Source organism: Gnatocerus cornutus, chromosome 9, assembly GCF_029298725.1.
Source record: "Gnatocerus cornutus isolate USDA-ARS CGAHR chromosome 9, icGnaCorn1.1, whole genome shotgun sequence".
NCBI classification, from domain to species: domain Eukaryota; kingdom Metazoa; phylum Arthropoda; class Insecta; order Coleoptera; family Tenebrionidae; genus Gnatocerus; species Gnatocerus cornutus.
The window spans coordinates 796,428-815,890 of NC_142241.1; the positions used below are offsets into that span (position 1 = coordinate 796,428).

General features: G+C 32.9%; 1 protein-coding gene across 1 annotated transcript; it reads right to left on the minus strand.

The window, feature by feature from the left end:
- Positions 1-377: 377 nt before the first annotated feature.
- Positions 378-15,850, minus strand: LOC148167666 (uncharacterized). The gene is made up of 4 exons (XM_088045273.1): positions 15,655-15,850; positions 6,747-6,826; positions 603-6,693; positions 378-552 (listed from the first exon to the last, which is right to left on the minus strand). The coding sequence occupies exon 3, from the start codon at positions 6,688-6,690 to the stop codon at positions 610-612; it is 6,081 nt and encodes a 2,026-aa protein (XP_087901399.1). The 5' UTR covers positions 6,691-6,693; positions 6,747-6,826; positions 15,655-15,850; the 3' UTR covers positions 378-552; positions 603-609.
- Between the last annotated feature and the right edge of the window lie 3,613 nt (positions 15,851-19,463).

Here is a 19,463-nt window from a genome sequence, read left to right on the forward strand (position 1 = left end):
TGTAATGGTTCTTTTTCCGCCTCTATTTCAAAATCACCTGTATATGCAGATGACACCAGTTTAATTATATCTCATAAAATCTCTGAGTTTGTATTGATTAAAAAGCTTAATGGGTCACAAAACTCCCTGAATTCACTACGAATTAAAATATTCATTTTTTGCCAGGAAGAATAAAAGAAGCTAAACATATTTTAGACTTCAAACATCAATAAAAAGCTTACCTAGTAAATACGAATACCTTAAACTATAGTTTGAATTATTGTCTCATCTTTGTTTGGTTTGTGATTGTCATTGATTGGTATTCTTCTGTTTTTTTTTGACGTTTCCTGCTTTTTTTATGCAAAGGAAATAAATATATTGTATTATTTTTATTATTATATTATCTTATCATGCAAAAAAATACCCATTACAATTTAATATCTAACATCGACAACGAATAAAATTATTATTACTTTTAAACTTTCTTTCTCTGTATATTAATACGTTGCTAAGTTTCATTTGGATCATCAGCAGAAGTTCCAAATAAAGTAATTTTTCGTTATAATGCAGAACCTAAAACAAAGAAGAATTTAGAGGTATTTTTCATTACTTAAAATACTCACTTTAAGTTCAAGAAGCTATCCTTTCTTGCAGTATATAAACGTTTTTGTTCTTCAGCTCAAGTGCCAACTCTAGAGCTGTATTTCCATTTGCATCTCTAGCATTGAAATAAATACCGTTCTCAAATAAAAAATTGATTACTTTTGTATTTTTATACAATGATTTTGCAGCAAAATGCAAGGGGGTTTGACTGTATTTATCCAAGCAGTTAATATCCGCTCCCTTTTGAACTAAAGTTTGGACAGTCCAAATTTTTCCATTAAAACATGCAAGATGTACTGGAGTCACCCCATCGCAATCTTTAACATTTGGATCAAAACCATGTTTTAATAACAATCCTACTATTGTTTTGTGTCCGCTTGAAGAAGCCAAATGTAATGCAGTTTCACCTTGATTATTCCGAATGTTTCCATCAGCACCTTTTTCAAGTAAATACGTGCAAATTTTCAGGTTGTTATTGACGCATGCATGAAGTAAAGGCGTCGAATTGCTATGATCGCACCAATCGATGTCTAGTTTTTCTAGTAACAGGTCAATTAGGTCTGTACTTGAATTGTCTTCGGAAGTTGCGTAATGTAATGCTGTTTGATTCTTGTCATTTGTAGCAGTTATTTGAGCACCGTTTGTTATTAGCAGCCTTACCACTTGAAGGTCGCCACATTTACAAGCCAAGTGAAGAGCCGTTTCACCTTCATTGTTTGGGACATTAATATCGATATGTCCATCCACCAGAAACTTTACTAGTTCTATATTCTCATTTGCGCATGCGTAATGCAAAGCAGTGCACCCATTTTTACCTTTAAAAGTTACATCACTGCCTCGTTCCAGCAAAAGTTGGGTTAATTTTGTACCCTCATCGAGGCCCCATGAAACATAATGTAACGAATTACAACCGTCTCCATCCAAAGCATTTATATCAGCTCCTCTGTTAAGCAACTCTTGAACAAGTTCGATGTCCCCTTCTTCACAAGCAAAATGTAAAGGAGTGTTTTTATCTTTATTTGGAAGATTAGCATCTGCGCCTTTGCGTAGCAATAAATTGACGATTTTTGGATTTGAGTTCTCGTCAGATAAAGCTGTAAGCAGAGGAGTGTTGTAAAAACCGTCTAAAGCATTTACTTTTGCTCCATGACAAATCAAAACTTCCACATTTGCATAATTCCCAACTTCGCAGGCACGATGTAACGCAGTTTCTCCACTGCGATTTCTTACATTTACGTCAAAGCCTTTGTTTATCAACAATCTGATGATTTTCTCATTATCTTGCTCCGACAACGAAGCGTAATGTAAACCATTGTCTTCGTCTTTATCAACGATGTTAAAACAATCACGAGTTTCAAGAAAGTTCTTCACTTTCTCGAAGTCCCCCGTATTGCAACCTTGAAGAAACGTCGACGTCTCTTCTGAGTTTTTAGCTCCATATTTTAACAAAAGTGGTTCAAGTTCTTCGTGGTTATTAGCAATGGCTTCAGCTAGCGGTGTTACATCAAATATATTCTTGTGGTTAATATCTACTTTATGCTCTATTAACAATCTGATTATATTTTCGTCCACTTCTTCGTTATCCACAAGATAAAAATACGCATTTTGCGAATCATAATCTAACGCAAAGAGATCAGCGCCATTATCAACTAGGATCTCTAGTAGTTCGTAGTCACAATTTGCACACGCCAAGTGTAAAACTGTCGCACCTGAAGAATTTTTCGCATTGATGTTGCCTTCGTTGGAGAGCAACAACCTAATTAAATCCGTATTTGGGTCTTCCTCATCCACGGCGTGGTGTAACACCGTTCTACCCATTTTGTCTGGAATATTCACGTCCGCACCATTGCCAAGTAACAATTTTATGCCTTCCAAGTTATTTTCTGCACACGCTATAAGTAAAGCTGTCCTTCCGTTTTTATCTTGCGCGTTAATATCAATATGACACAACAAACGTTGAATTAACTGATTGTCGAATTCATTAATGAACTTTACCACGTAGTGTAAGAGAGTTTGATTATCCTTATCAACGATTGTTAAATCAATATCGTAATTTAAAACAGTTTGGAGGTTATGTAGAGATTTTGATTGGCACGCCAGATGAAAAGGTGTTAATTCATCCGAATTTTTGTCATTCACATCTAGGTGGTGTTCTTCTATTAAGCATCGTATTACAAAAGAATTGGGATGCCTTGCTGCAGAATGCAACGCAGTTTCGCTCTTGAGGTTTCGAATTTTTGGATTCGCTCCTCTTTGAAGTAATAACATCGAATTTGGCAGGGAGCCATGCAGACAAGCCAAGTGTAAAGCTGTATGTCCTTTGTTATCTTGAGCATCAATATTCAGTTCTTTGTCTAAAAGTAAATTTATTACGTGTAGATTCAATCCGACATTGCTCGCAGAATAGTGTAGAGCACTTTGGCTAGTATTGTCCAAATGCTGATGGTCTGCTCCATTTTCAAGCAGTGTCTCTACCGCCTCGAAATTACCATTTTTGCAAGCGAGTTGAAAAGCATTTGTTCCTTTTTTATTTGTTAAATTTATGTCTAAAGTGGACGCACTAATTACGGATTTTACTTGCTTGATATCTACCGGTTGTGCTACCAAGCGGTGTAACACTGTGTCTCCATTAGAACATCTAGCTCCACTATCTGATAAAATCATTAGCATGTCTTGTATTCCAAGGCGACAAGAGTGATCTAAAAGTGATAAAGAGTTCCAGAGTTCTTGGTTAGCATTAGCTCCTTTCTCAAGAAGTAACTTTGCAACAGCGACGTTTCCTTTTCTAGGAGTTGTATAGTCATCACCTTGACAGCCAAACACTGCTAGTGTCAGCAAAAATTGTCCATCAACCAACTGTTGGTTTATAAGTGTGGAATTTTCTTGAACCAAGTGAGTCAATAGATTTTCGTATCCAAATTTGGCAGCATAGTATGCTATTGTGTCCACCTGGTAGACAGTATAGAGAGCATTCTTCATTTCTTCAAACTTATGGTTTTTCTCCAAAAATTTTTCGAAAGGATACAAGCAGTTGGATTTGAGAGCATAAGTTATCACATCAAACTTAAATAAATCATCGTCAATCTCAGTTAAAGTTGTATCTTCCTGTGCAACAATGTCCATGATTTCCAACCATTGTGCATTTTCTCTTCTTTCAAAGGTTTGCTCCATCACGTTCTCGGGATACTTCATTCCATAGGAAGATGCCAAGTGTAAAGCTGTCCGACCACATTTGTCTTTAATGTGAAGCTCGTCTTTGTGCCGTCTGACATGTTCAACACTTTTGTAAATCACAGCCAAATGTAGAGGATTATCTTCAGCCATCATCAAATCGAACATGAGTCGTATATTTTCATATCGAGTAGAAAATATCTTCTCCTTCAGCAATGTAATTCTCTTTGTATTTCTTTTAAACCACACACAGACAAAAAATTCAGCGTACGTTTGATGGTTAAAAGTAACTTCGTCTTGTTCATTAACAGTGACAATTCCATACCTGTCTCCATTTCTTTTTAAATCGTCCAAAAATTCCTCGGTATCGTCGTCTACGTAAAGCTTTTCGCGGTCTGATCTGTCTAAGCAACTGTCCAAAGCAAGTCTCTCATACTCCTTCAAGATCCTGGTTCTGCTTGAACGAAGATGATATAGTAGATCCTCAGAGACGACCTTTTTAAAGTAATTTTCAAGTTGGCCTTGAAAATAATGTTCGTACATCCGAGTTAACACGAACATGTTCTTCTGGTGGAGACTTTTGTAAATTTCTGGTTTAGATAAGAACATTTCGGTTATAATATGCAGCTGTAGGGGAACTCCTAGTAAATCTTGACTGTTGTTAAGATCGGTGCTACTAAAAATGGCAGCGATAATGTTTTCTATCTGTTCAGCATTGAAAGTCGTGAGTTTCTCGGTAATAAATCTTCTTTGTTGTTTTTGATCCAAAGGTTTTATTTTGGCTGGAATGACGTGCAGTGTGTCAGTTATTTGTTGTCGCAAATTTTCTCTTGACGAAACCCAAACGTACACTCCGTCATCCAAAATCTTTTTGACAAATTTCAAAACAAGTGGTACAAAACTGCTGTCCATTTCATCCAAACCATCAAGAAACAAGTGCATTTTCTTGGTTTTCCAAAGGATGGTTTTTATTTTTGCAGTTAGAGTATCTTCGGATTTATCTAACGAAATGAAATACTTCCAAGTTGCTGCAAAATTTGGATTGGTTGCAAAAAACGCATTGCAATTTATCAGATTGACGTGGATGATCCAATTTTCTTTTGGTGTGTAGTTGTGACTTAAGAGTTTCATGATTCTTGATTTTCCCATTCCAGGTGATGCACAGAATACTTTGAGAAAACCATGACAATACTCAAAGACGTTGTTTTCAGAAATGAACATTTCTTCGAATTTAGGGCTCTGACTTCCTTTTTGGAGTAGGAGAACGCATTTGTCGTTATCGAGTTCTTCCAGTAAGTAGACATTAGAGTGACCTAGTCTAACCATCTTTTCAAACTCAGCATATGTGCACTTCCGGTTGGATGAAAGAAGAATACAACTTCCGGTCTCATTCTTTAATGTTTGGTAATTGGACAGTTCCTTGATTTTCGTATTTGAAATTTCTCCTAATTTTGCTTGAAATTGATTACTGCAGTTGATGATGACAACGGTATCTACGGCGTGGTGCAAAAGACTCTTGATATTTTTGATTTTTATTAAAGTGACGGAAATATTTCTTGGGATGTGTAAGTCGCAAAACTTTTCCATTGCTTTCCCAATCAGTAAATGGTCAAGCTGAGTCATTTTGAGTAAGTCTGATACTCTTAGATGTTCGGCTATATCTTGGTCGATAAAATCTTGCAAACAAATCTTAGATTTTCCTTGAAGTGAAACATAGAATTCCTTGCTGACGCGGTATTCTTGATCGCTACATTTGTTAGTCAAATCCAATAAGTTTTCAAAAACCTTCCACTCTTTGAAATCACAACTTTTACATTTCCCCAACAAAATTATCTTCTTCCTATCAATTTTTCTTTTGAGCAGTTTTAACACAGTCTTGATGAGGTCTTCGTTTTCTTCTTCGACTTTTAAAATCAACGGACCTTTATTCAAGTGCCACACAATTAATGTCTGTTGTTGTTCTGTCAATGGTGGACTCGTTTGTAGCAACGTTGTTATCAATTCCAAGTCGCAGTCTTCTTGAATTTCAGTCCACATGTTTCGAACAATTGTCTCTTCAGTTGGGTCTACTATCGTCAGTTCAAATTCCATTATCGCTTTCTTCAGTATATCGGTTTTGGTGTTGACACTCTGATCAGAAAGAGTTTTAATGTGTGACGATAAACTAAATTCTGTCAATTTGGCAAGAACTAAATGTTTTGTCAACGCGAAATTTTCGCTCCACCAGTGTTCCATAAACTGAACAAACAAAGAATAGATATCACATCTGTTGATAAAGATCGCGTCCAATTTTTCTCGAATTTGTTTTTTAAGAGATTCGATGTCCAATTGATTTGAAAAAAAATAAAACTGTTTGCAAGTCTTTTCTATTTCTATTTGTTCATCGGTTTTGTCTTGATTGTTTACTTCTTCTTTTACTCGGAATTGAAACATTCTTCGAGGATGTTCTGTATTGGCTAGTAGCACTTGGTCTTTTCCACCCTTATACTCCTCTGCCAGAAGTGAAGGATATTTTTTGAAAGACAAAACTGTGCCATCTTCAATGCTAGTTGGTCTGTTGGTGTATAAAATAAATATAGTGTTGTGATCTTTTCCAAATGTCTGAATCGACTTGAAATAATATGGTAGGAAAAATCGACTTTTGATTTCTTTTTTGCCACATTTATAACTTCCTTTTGTCAACATGTCATTTGTGACTTGTTCTTTGTCAAGTTTGTGTTTTAGTTGACACAGAAATGTTTTTCTTTCACCATTTTTAAAATCCACCTTAATTTCGATGTCATCTAATTTATCGCATGTTTGGTCGTTGTTTGTTATCATTTGAAAGTCATCAACATCGTCATCAGTGATAAACTTCAGAACATGAAGAGCTGCAGTTAAGTATTCATAGCCTTTACCAAGGTCAATCACTCCTTTTCTTTTCACATAGGTTTCCATAATCTACAAAATTATTTTGCAATATATTTAAAGTGGCAATATAAAAATGTACTCACGTCGATGTCGTTCCTAATACTCTTTAATCTTCTTGATAGAAGCGTTGTGTCAAAACATCTCCCCCTTTCATCCCTTATTTCTAAAAAAAAAATCAAAAATCAATTTCGAATGTTAAAAAATGAATTTGATAAATGAAAATGCCTATTTTTACGTATTCCACACCAAATCGACTACTTTTGACCCCGACCTTTTCAAAGTTTTTCATCTTCTTCTACCCGATGAAAAACAGTTCTCAGATTTTTTTCAAATTGTTCTACTCAATCCAACAAAAGTTATGAATTTGTATGGATCCTTCAGTAAAGTTTATAGTATTTTCTTTATTTACATTTGTAATATCGGCAAGTGTAGCTTTAGAATTTGTATGAATTAAGTTAGTGCTTTATTGCACTATACAGCATTTCGTCGATTTGATTTTATACAAATTATTATAAAACTGGGGGTAAAGTCGGTGTCATGATCTAAGATAAAAAAAATTATTAATAGATGGCGATAGAAAACGGTCATTTTTCGTCCGTTTTGACAACTAACAATTTTTTGTTAGGGTCACCTAAAAACTAATTTTTGTGGCAGTTTTTAGAGCTCTGTTCACTAGCGTATGCAAATTTTCAAAATTTTATATCTAAAATTAAAGACGATTTTTGGGGGACCGGACTCTGTATTTGCGCAAATTGTAAAGGGGCGGCATCTAGTGTTAATCGACTGAAACGCTCATTATGGGAAAACTTTAATTTATTGAGTCTTGTTAAGTTTGTATGTATCAACAATATCTTTTTATTTCTATTTTAAAAATGATTCATAAATCAATAGTTATTTCTGGTGTAGGTGTGTTATTTTAGAGACTACAAGAAGTATAGTTAACTTACAAGACTTGATTGTATTAATATGACATATTGGACAAAATGTATTAAAAAAATATCCAAAGCAACATAAAATTCTGTAACATAATTGATACAGCAAAAATATTAAATATAATCTTGCAGACAAAAGAGTTTCATCTATTTCCGTTTCTTTTGACGGATTTTTAAAGTAACTTAATTTTGTATATTTGTAACGAATACGAGTGTTAATTTTTATTAAATATTTATTTCTATGATGTAATCCATTAGCCAATTATGAAAGTTTATTTTAAAAAAGCGTTAAGATTTTCATAACACTAAATTTAGAATTAGTTAATTATTAATTTTTTATCTCGAATACTATTAAACCTAATCAGATTTTTATTTAATTTTTTTTTACCATCTGTATTGCTTTCGGCACCCTCCCTTGCCCTATGAGCACACCTGTAATGGACATACCCAAATCGTCTTTAATTTGAAAGGTAAAAATTTGCTCCAGAATTCTACGCTAAAATTTGTTTTTATCATATTCGCAAAGGAGAGCCCCAAATCTACAAAATCATCAATTTTTATCAAGATTCAACGGCTGAATTGCAAGAAAACAGCAGAAATCTGCACGAAATCATCAAATTGTCTAGAGAAATCCGCTTATTTCGATGCTAAACGACGATTTCTTGCTGATTTTCGCCGTTTTCTGGCTTGAATTCGCAAAGAAGAGCTCGATATCTACAAAATAATCAATTTTTAACAACATTCAACGACTGAATTGCAAGAAAACAGCAGAAATCTGCACGAAATCATCAAATTTCTTGAAGAAATTCGCTTATTTCGATGCAAAACGACGATTACTTGCTGATTTTCGGCGTTTTCTGGCTTGAATTTGCAAAGAAGAGCTCGAAATCTACAAAATCATCGATTTTTATCAAGCTTCAATGGCTGAATTGCAAGAAAACAGCAGAAATCTGCACGAAATCATCAAATTATTTAGACGAATCCACTTATTTCGATGCAAAACGACGATTTCTTGCTGATTTTCGCCGTTTTTTTGGCTTGAATTCGCAAAGAAGAGCTCGAAATCTACAAAATCGTCAATTTTTATCAAGATTCAAGGACTGAATTGCAAGAAAACAGCAGAAATCTGCACAAAATCATCAAATTTCCTAGAGAAATCCGCTTATTTCGATGCAAAACGACGATTTCTTGCTGATTTTCGTCGTTTTCTGGCTTGAATTCCCAAAGAAGAGCTCGAAATGTACAAAATTTTTAAAATTTTAATTTAATTCGTATTTTTTAAATTTTAACGGAACAGTTGACACCAAATTTTTACAACTCAGTTTATTAATTCATGTAAAGGTCAGTTTTGATTATTTGGGGCGTGTGCAAACGAGAAATGAGATATTTTAACAAGTATTTGTTTAAAAAAATTAATTATGCACTGCGCGACAAATTCAAATTAATTTTGAGTACTTTTTTTGTGTTGTGTTTTGTGATCTAAACAAGGTGCCTTCACCTCAAAAATTTCAAATCATCAACCATTTTTTATGTCACTTTGAAGAATAGGTAAACAAACATACCAAAGAGCTTGCTTTTTCAGGTTTATTTAAAATATTAAAGTAGTTATGGTTATAAAGATTCAAAATATATCTGAGAAAATAAAAGTTTAAAAAGAAAATGATGAAAATGTATGCAAATCATAATTGGTTTGCCAACTTTGATACGAATTTTTACACTCACAAAGTGTAATAGTTTTCGAGAAAGGATAAAGAATTATCAGCCAATCCTGAAAGCTTATTTTAGAGGTGGAGTAAAGGCCATCCCAATTTCCTAGGCAACGAGAGTCTGACCAATGAACGACAATATGTGTCCATAGTTACCGATTTTTAAATTCTGTTCAGCTTCCGGATTGGCTACCGTTTTTTTGTTTAAGGCTCTGTCCTACCCCGGCCGAAGTGCATAGGAAATAGCGCAAAACGCCATTACTTTTTACGGCCACAAATTAGGAGTTGGAGTTTTGATTTTTTTTGTACGTGTAGATATTATCAAAATGTACACGGGAAACTCTTTGATTTTTTAAAATTTCTTATAAATTTATTAAAAAAAAATAAAAACTGAAAAAACGCCATGTCGTTTTACGGGCACAGTTTTAGGAATTTTTGCTTGAACTACGACTCGATAGATGAGGGATTTTATTCTACATCCGGGAAACTCCTTGGTTTTTTCCCCACATGAATAGTTTCTTTAGAAAAAAATAAAATGTAATGTAAAAATGATCCCCAATTTTCAAAAAGTCGGCAACCAACACTTCAATGTTGCCATGATTTACAGCCCCTCACAACAGGGGGTCTCTAATCCTAATCACGGTTTGACGACTACAACTCGGCCGACCGGCGATTGACCATTGGGACCCCAACTTTATACCTACTTCTTAGCAAGAATTGAAGACTGCCGCATCTGAATATAATAACATTTTAACCCTCATGCAAGATTTCTAAAAATAAATTTTTAGACATTTTGTCGACATTTTAATAATTAGATTAACGATTGCAAATGGTTTTCAATCGATAATATAATTAAAAAGTCACTGTTCAGAACCTTTCTTTTTCTCAGTTGAGTGTAGTATTTTGAGTTTAGATTAAGTGCAATCAAACTCATCTTTGTTGACAAAAAATTCGCTTTTGACTCTTGAAATAGACCTCAATTAATAACTTGCATTACAACATTGCATTTAAGCAGTCTATTCTATATAGGACAACGGATTAAATGCATTTCATACATTGATAGTTATGCATTTTATTGCATATTTGGCCATTTGGTCCTTTGCCGCAGGCAGGGTGGAATGTTTTCTCAAGTAGCCATAAGACCAAAAAGGTCAGCACCGAGTTGTCTCCCATACATGACCGTCAGGTTAAAATAAAAAGATTAGACGTTTGAAAGCTTTTTAGCACTCCCGTAACTATTTGATTTTTAGATACCAGCATAGCTCTATATTGTTACTTCTGTGTTTTGGCAATTTCCCCAACTTTGTTAAAATAATTATCCAAAGCATGATTTTACATTTTCAATGATTTCGTTATACATATCTCAAATTGTGCTACTGTAGCAACTTTTTAAACTTTTCCAAAATGATGAAAACATTCATTAAGGTGGACATTTGTTCTCAATTTTTGAAATAATTAGTTGTGCCAAGATATGTTATTTTTTAATTTTTCGTGATACGTATAAATGTATAGTTTTTTGACGTCCACGTTTAAAAAGTAAAAACAAATTAGTGTTAAAATTTAATACACCAGTATTACTTAGAATCCTTCTAGATCGATGGATATCTTTCATAATTTTGAAACTCACGTTAATACAGGGTGTCCCAGAACTCGCGCCCTAGAGAGCAAGGGAGGGTGCCGACAGCAATACAGATGGTAAATTTCAAAACAAAAATTGACTAAGTTTAATAGTATTCGAGAACTGATAAAAAGTTAACAACCAATCCCAGTAGCTTATTCGAGAAGTGGAGTAAATGGCCATCCCAATTTCCTAGGCAACGAGAATCTAATGCTTAACTGACCAATGGATGATAGTATGTGTCCATAGTTACCAATTTTCAAATTCTGTTCGGCTTCGGGATTGGCTACAGTTTTTTTGTCTTATCTCGGTTATTTTTTGAGTTAAAAAATTATGGTTTTAAAATTTTGGTTCAGAATTGTTGCCTCCATAAGCCCTTTCTCTCTGGGGCGCGAGTTCTGGGACATCCTGTATAAGTAGCTGATGGCAAAAGTACAACTACACAAATTTTAATAGCTATTTGTGAATTAAGAGCGTAAAAATTTACATTGCCGATTAAAAGAGACAAAAAGTCTAAAGATGGGCGGCAACCTCTCGAAAACGGTAATTTGAATTTGCGCTCGAAATACACACAATATTTTTTCTACAATCTTGCATTTTCCGCGATTAAAAACAACTTCTACATCTAATTTTTAGATTATTAAGACTCAACCGCACACCACCTTCTATGCTGCCATGGTAAAAATACCTTTGGCATAAGCGATTTATCGAAAAAAAAAAATCGTGATTGAGTGTTTTTTCAATTTTATAAGAAAAATTGTAGCTCTAGAACATATGTATTCTTTACCTACCTGTAATATTTTGTGTTATTCGGAAGTACCCAAGCATCCATTTTAAAATTTGGTAGAATTGTTTTTATTACATACCCGCGGATTCGTAACCGCAAGTCACCACCAAATTTTATATTTAATTTTAAAAGTAAAATTCTATGACTTTGTAAGTTTTAAACATTTTTGTTTCCAAAGTAAAAGTCTGTACATTGTCAAATACAATCAATTTAAAATTATTGTAAAAAAATCGAATTTTGTAATAAAGAGTAAAAAAATTGTATCAAAGTTGGCGGCTAAACAAGTTATGATTTGCATATAATTTTTTTTATTTTAGTTTTTTTTATGTGTATTTTAAATATTGATAACCATACATACATTAAAATCATAAGTAAAATAGAAGAAGAATCTCTTTTCTGTGTTTTTTTCAACTACTTATGTTAAAAATTGTAAAGGTTTTAAGGTGAGGATGTTCGTTGGGTATGTACTTTGTTTGGATTACATAACACATTCAAAATTAATTTGAATTTGTCGCACAGTGTAATTTTGAAAATAAAATTGTGATGGTACACATTTTTAACGAAACATTTTTTACTTGAAACATAAAGTTTATTAGATGATGCCATCATTTATTATTTCTCTTTATTTTTCATTTATTATTTTCGAGAGACATAATATTTCGAAATCGGGAAAACGTTCGAAACAAACTCCAAAGCAAGGCAAATTCATCTGCCTGGTTTACTGCTGAACTGTGGTAGAAAATATGCTAATTTTACAGACGATTTTCACCCTTATGGATGATTGGCATGTGTCAAATGGTTAGTATGTTGGGTTGCATATTTTTCAAAACACGAATTTTAGTTGAGGGGTAGAACAGCCTTAAACTCGATTATTTTTTGAGCTAGAAGTTTTGGTTCAGAATTGTTGCGTTTTTTCTCTGGGATACGAGTTCTGTATACAGGCTGTTCCAGAACTTGCGCTCCAGAAAGCAAGGGAGGGTACTGTAGTAAATCTTGTTACCATTGGAATAACTATAGTAATAAGAGACTTGTCAATAACATTTAAAATTAAAACATCTCATCCCTTCATGGCCATTAACTTATATTATTTTGGTGACCCCGACTGAAAAACCAACGTTTTTCGACCCTTCTGAACATTCAAGATCTTCCATTTAAAAACTAAATAACAATTACGATGTCATTTAATCATTCATCATCACTCATGTCATAATTTTTTTCTTAAAGCGTCCCCACGAGCAGTGGTAAGACCAAATAAGGACATTTCATTTTAATTTTCGGCAAAAGTCCCCACAAATAGTATATAGTATAGGACATCATTTTGCTAAGACGTGGCAGGTTAGGTAAGATTAGGTCAACTAAAGATAAATTAGGTTAAATTAGGTCAGATGCGGAATTAAATAATAGTGGTGGCGCTCCCATGTCTTAGTAAAAAACAATTAGGTTCATTTCATTCATTCATTAATGCAGAGATAAGTAAGATTCTTAAAAACTTTTTCTTTAGAACAACCAAAATCGCTGAGCCGACCTTTCGTCAAGAGTTTCCTGTGCAGAATGCATTGTTCCTGAGGAACAACTTCAGCATCTGGAACCACGACGAGAGACCTTCACTCAACGAAAACTGAAAAAGACAATTTATCTCTTGCTTTCCGTAATTGTTCAATTCAGGTCGAAAAATATTGTAAACATTGAGATGAAAAGATAGGTGGTTTTTGTAGCTGGAATACACAACATCTTAGTCAATCAATTATTTATCAATGCATGTGTATTTTAGCTTTTCCACCTCAACAAATTCAAAATTTTTCAACATAATTTTTTATTTTTTTAAGGGGGAGGCAAATGTAGTAAATCTTGTTACCATTGGAATTACTATAATAATAAGAGTCTTGTTAATAACATTTAAAATTAAAACATCTCATCCCTTCATGGCCCATTAATTTATAATATTTTGGTGACCCCGACGTGATTACAAGAATATAAATCTTTGTTAATATAAGCTCGAGGATTCCAATGTGCATTTGTGTAAAAAAATTTTGTCCCCCCCATAAATTTTTTTAATTGTGAAACAAAATTAGGAATATCATAACTATTAAAATTCTGAGTTTCCAAAAATTTTATGGTAGTCTCAAGCCAGATCCATATAAAATTTCTGAAGGAGAAACTTGTATTTGGTGATTATTTGAAGATCTTAAACTTATCAAAATCCATGGAAGCTTTTTAATCCAAAAATAAATGCCACAAGACCTGATTGCTTGCTTAAGAGTTCTATGAAACCTTTCACTAATTCCCTGACTTTGAGGATGTTGAATACTACTTTTAATATGTTTAACACCTAATGAATTAAGAAAGTCTTCCCAAATACGCGATAAAAATATTGTATCATGATCTGTAGTAATTATTTTTGGAACTCCATATCGTGAAATCCAAGAATTTGTAATTGCTGATATAATAGATTCAGCATTTGCAATTTTAAGTGGAATTGCTTCTGGCCACCTTGAAAATCTATCTATAATAGATAAAACATATTGATAACCGTCACAAAAAGGAAGGTGAACAATATCTAAATGAATTTGTTCAAATCTACAATCTGGTTCTCTAATAGCTTGAAATGGTAAAAATGAATGTTTTGTTATTTTACTTCTTTGACAGTTATCACAAGATTTGACCCATTTTTTATATCGTTTTGCATGTTTGACCAAAGATAACGTCTACAAATTAAAAGTTGAGAAGATCTTATGCCTGGATGAGCTAAACTATGAATGTTATCAAAAATTAAAAATCTAAACTGTCGAGGAATATATGATCTTAACAAATTATTACTTTTATCAACCCATAACATTATATCATTTTCAATATTTATTTGGACAAAATCAAAATTTGGGGATTCTAACAAAGTTTTAAGTTCATCATCGTTATTTTGAGCAAGCGCTATTTCTTTAAAATCAATGTTTATTGAGTCATTAAAAAGACAAGTTCTTGTTAATACATCTGCAGGAATATTAGTTTCTCCTTTAATATGTTGAATATCAGTTGTAAAAACAGAAATGTATTCTAAATGTCTGAAATCACGAGGTAAATAAATTTCCGATGATTTTTTAATAGCACTACATAAAGGTTTATGATCTGTAAAAATAGTAAACTTTTGACCTTCAATCCAATATCTAAATTTTTTAATACTAAAGTAAATTGCTAATAATTCTCTCGAAAAAACACTATATTTTTGTTCCGTACTAGAAAGTGATTTACTGTAAAAAGCTAAAGGTTCCCAATGTCCTTCATAAAATTGTTGTAAAACACCTGCAATACAAGTTGAGGAGGAATCACATGCAATTGAAATTTTCGAATTATAATTAGCTAAATATGTTACTTTTGCAAGGGCATTTTTAGCTTTTTGTAATAATAGAAATAAAATAATTAAATTGTAATGTAATAGATTTAGTTAACTTTGAAATATTACCATAGTTACTTTTCACTTTTGTCAATAGATTTTCTAAATAAAAGCAAACGTTTTGCGCCCTTTTAAATCTTTGATTATTACAGTACCGACAGCAATACAGATGGCAAATGTGAACTTGAACTGGCGCCTACTTCGACCACGTGTCTTGAGGTCAAATAAATTTAATGTCTAGTGATTCATGAAAAACTAACGTATGCGGGTGCATCGAATTTATTTTCTACTAACTACACAAAAAATAGTAAAATAGATAAGATAATCAAATGGGAACAATACACGAATAAACCAGGAAAACATCAACAATAGAAAACCACAACTCGATTTTGACAACTAAAATTACGCTGTCTCCTGATGAAACTAGAATATTTAAAACATCCAATACAATGATCAATACAATTTCTCTCAGACGTTATGATAAGGAGAAGATTTCGCGTACTTATTTGTTAAAGATGCACAATATTTTACTAAAATCATCGATAGAATTAAAATTCACTTACCGTGATTTTGTAGGTAAATGTCCAGATATATTCATTATTACAGCCAAATAAAATAAACGCTACTAAATATACGGTAATGTGGTAGAAGAAATTATTGCGACAGCTGATAGAAGTGAGCGGTTAACTTAACGTATCTAATCTCTGGGTGGTGACCATGGAAGCGTATGACGATCTCTCCCAAAATAAACGTTGTTTATCTGAGGACTCCTATCTACTGGTTATGTTAGAAGGTATAAGATTGGTTGCATAACAACGATACTGCTTGTAAACTTTAATTAAGGCGAGTGCCAAGACATTTTTCTTATGAAGAATCCCATGTAAAGTATCGTCTAAATATTTCGCTTATTTTTTAATGTATAAGTTTCGTTCTTATTCTGAATTGCTTGTATTCACATTTTCTTCTAAAACTAAGTATCAAACATTGGAAAAAACATTTAATTTAAAAGTTAAATGACTTGAAAATTCGATAATTTAAGGGTAGTTTTACGAATAGAAGTTTATGTCCGATTTTTGTGAATTTTTAAACTTAGAATTAGTAAAGAATACTTTCAAAATCAGTTTCCCGCCAAATTTAAATCGATATCATTAAAATTGGTCCAGTTATGAGTGAGATAAACTAAAAAAATTTCAATCGAAGCTCTGAACTTTGCAGATAATTTACGACTAGGCTGATTTATAAGCGTACCCTCATTTGCGGTTTCTTGACCAGCTTTGGAAGTTGTAAATCAAGGGATTTCTTCTAAAATTTTTACCTGCTTGTTTCGCACAGAGGATAATAAAATGGTTACAATTAGAAGAGCGTTATTAAAAGTGCTAATAAGTACAAGCACAAGGAAGTTTCATAATGCTTGATGTATGAAATTATAGAAACAAGTATGTAGTATGAACATTCATTCAATTTATAGTCATGTTTTCAACTAAAGTCTTTCAATGACACACGAATTAATTTCTCGACTATTTCACGATGTTGGACGTAAAATTTAGAAAATAAAATTTAATAAAATAGTAATATATTATTATTTTTCTTAATACATATTTTATTATTTATGTTTATTTTTTTCTTATTTCACTAGAATTTAAAAGTTCATCAATGAATGAAAAATGTTGAACGAAACAAAATTGTTTTGAATGGTATGACTATGGAGCAACCTGACCGGATGCAATTTACCTGATGTTTGCAATATTGGATTAGGGGTTATCTAAGAAGCTGACCGGGGTTGACTAGGTAATGCCAATTTCTTTCATTTTGCCGCCGGACGGTTCAACTTTTACTGAAAAACCTACTAAATCTTGTTCCTTTGAGAAGAATATAAATTTTTGGGAGCCACACCTGACGCTCATTTTGAGGAAGACGGAATTATTGAAATAAAATACCCGTATAAAGCTTTTGATTCAAACTATAAAGATGCGGTGGAGAATAAAAAAGTTGACTTCTAGTAACTAGAAAAAAATGAAACAAACATTGTAAATTCAAATCATTAATTGGTATTACCAAATCCAAGGGCAGTTAAGAATAACACGAAAAAAATGTGTATTCTGGGTGTTTGGTTTGGACAAGAAAGTGATATGAAATATGAATATATTTATGAAGACACAACTTTTTGGAAAAAAAATGGAACCAAAATTGATTAAGTTTTATTTTGATCACATGTTGCTGGAATTAATTGACTCTAGGAAACAAAGATTGTCTATTCCTATCCGCCGTCATTGCGTTTGTATTACCTATGTATTAGTTAATCGTCAATATTGTACATACGAACCTATTATGTAAATACCACTTTTTTAATAAATACTTACTAACACGTACATACATATACACATTATTATACGTACTATGTATTTTGTATCTTCATACCAAATACGTATCTATTTGAAAATAAATAAAATTAAACATAAAACAGATAAGTTTAGTTTTTTTTAGAAAATTTCTGTTTGGCATTCTAATATTAAATAATACTTTAATCTATTTATTATTTGACTAGTTAAATTATTTTTTGAACAACGTACTAATGTACTTAAAATTTTAAAATAAAATTTTTTGATTCATATTATTTTACCCATGAAAAAGTATTTCTACCAGACAGAGGCAAAATAAACATTTATCATTTTACAATCACTTTACGATAGCACAGTAAGGGGTGTTGTAAACAGAGGTACCCCTTGACAACCTTCCCGATGTGACAGCTCAGCTCGAATTCTGACCAGCGACGAGTCTTGGCACTCGCCTTAAGCCTTACACACTTGTATTTTTAGTCTCTCTAACATCTACTGCCGCCGAACGATTAAAAATCGACGGAGTCGTAATAACAGTAGATTACATACCGAGGTGGGAAGTTCATGATTCCTCTCGAGAGAAAAAGTTTGTCACCGAGGCGTCAGCCGAGGTGGACAATTTCTCGAGAGATAGGAATCGAACTTCTACCGAGGTTTGTATACTATTTTATTCACAATCATATTAAAAAAAATAATAAAGAAAGTTAAAAGTCCAATATTGTTAAACGTTTATTAGCTTCCAAAAACTGTTACCAAATTACTTTCGCCCATGCTCTACATTGGAAATGACTCAATTTGTGACAGTTGTGGAGCTTTACGACAAATTTAAGAGGATTTATGTATTGAAAACAATCACGAACAGGTCTTTGGGTGTTCCAGTACTCGTTTATGTTCAATTCAATGGATAAATCTTCTCAAATTTGCCGTAGAGCTCCACAATTTTCACAAATTATGACCTTGAAATGCGGTATTCAAAATAAATGAGGAGTATAATGCATTCACGATCTTTTTAGACCAGAGTAGGCCATGTGTTTTCTTTTTGTTGGCTACAATGACTGACAGAGGTAGTTTTTTTACTGTCACATCTGACATGTGTCTTTCATGCATGCAAGTTTGCCACTTTTCTGATACCGGAAAAATCGTGTGTTTCCTTTTAATCGTGAAAGTAACAGTTTAAAGGCATTATCTTCAAAATATTGCAATAAAATGCCTAAAGTGATTTCGTTTTCGAACAAAAAATGTGCTACTTGCAGTTTCGAAAAGATCGCCCTGATTTAAGACTGGAACAAATGATCTGAAGTGTTACAAATATCGTAGACGTTTGTTTTCAAAATATTTTTAGGTGCGGTGTGCAACCGTTTCCAAAGTTCTGGGCACCAAAGATAAAAACTTTTGGCTGCTAAGCGGCAACAATTAGAATTTTATGCCGAGAAAACAACACTTTTCAAAATTATTAAGTCTATGAGTTACAAACACAGAGAAGTGAACGATCACAAGACTTTATGTAAACAAAAACACTTCAAATTCTAAATTGCTGCACTTTTAGTTAACGAAATTTGCCAGTTTGCTTTTAGTGTGAGATTCCATTAAATAAAACCCTGGGTCAAATGCTAATTCGATCAAAGAAACTTTTTTAAGGTTTTATGACTAGAATCAAGACCTGGCAGAAGTGCTTCCTGAGAATGGTAAACTTTTTGCCATTGGAATATACCAGCAGTAATGTCTTCCATTATGATTAATATTGCATTTGTTGAAAAATAATTTCAAAATTTTAGATAAAAATTCAGTAAAATTCTCAAGTTCTGAATGTTCGGTCCAAACTGGCAACAGAGGAAAGGTTTCAGACACAATTCATAACCAAAAAAAGGTGACAACTCCAATCGACAGAACGAATGTCAATCATTTTTAGGAAACTTTAGCTCACAAAGGTTGACTACCAACCAAGTTACTAGATTTCCATGGCTTGCCGCGGTCTAAAAAGATCGGGAATGCATTATAAGTAGTTTAACTTGGTTCAACCTCCTACCAAAGTCGCT

Coding starts and splice junctions, on each gene's coding strand:
- LOC148167666 (XM_088045273.1), bottom strand. CDS start 6,690: ATGGAAACCTATGTGAAAAGAAAAGGAGTGATTGACCTTGGTAAAGGC.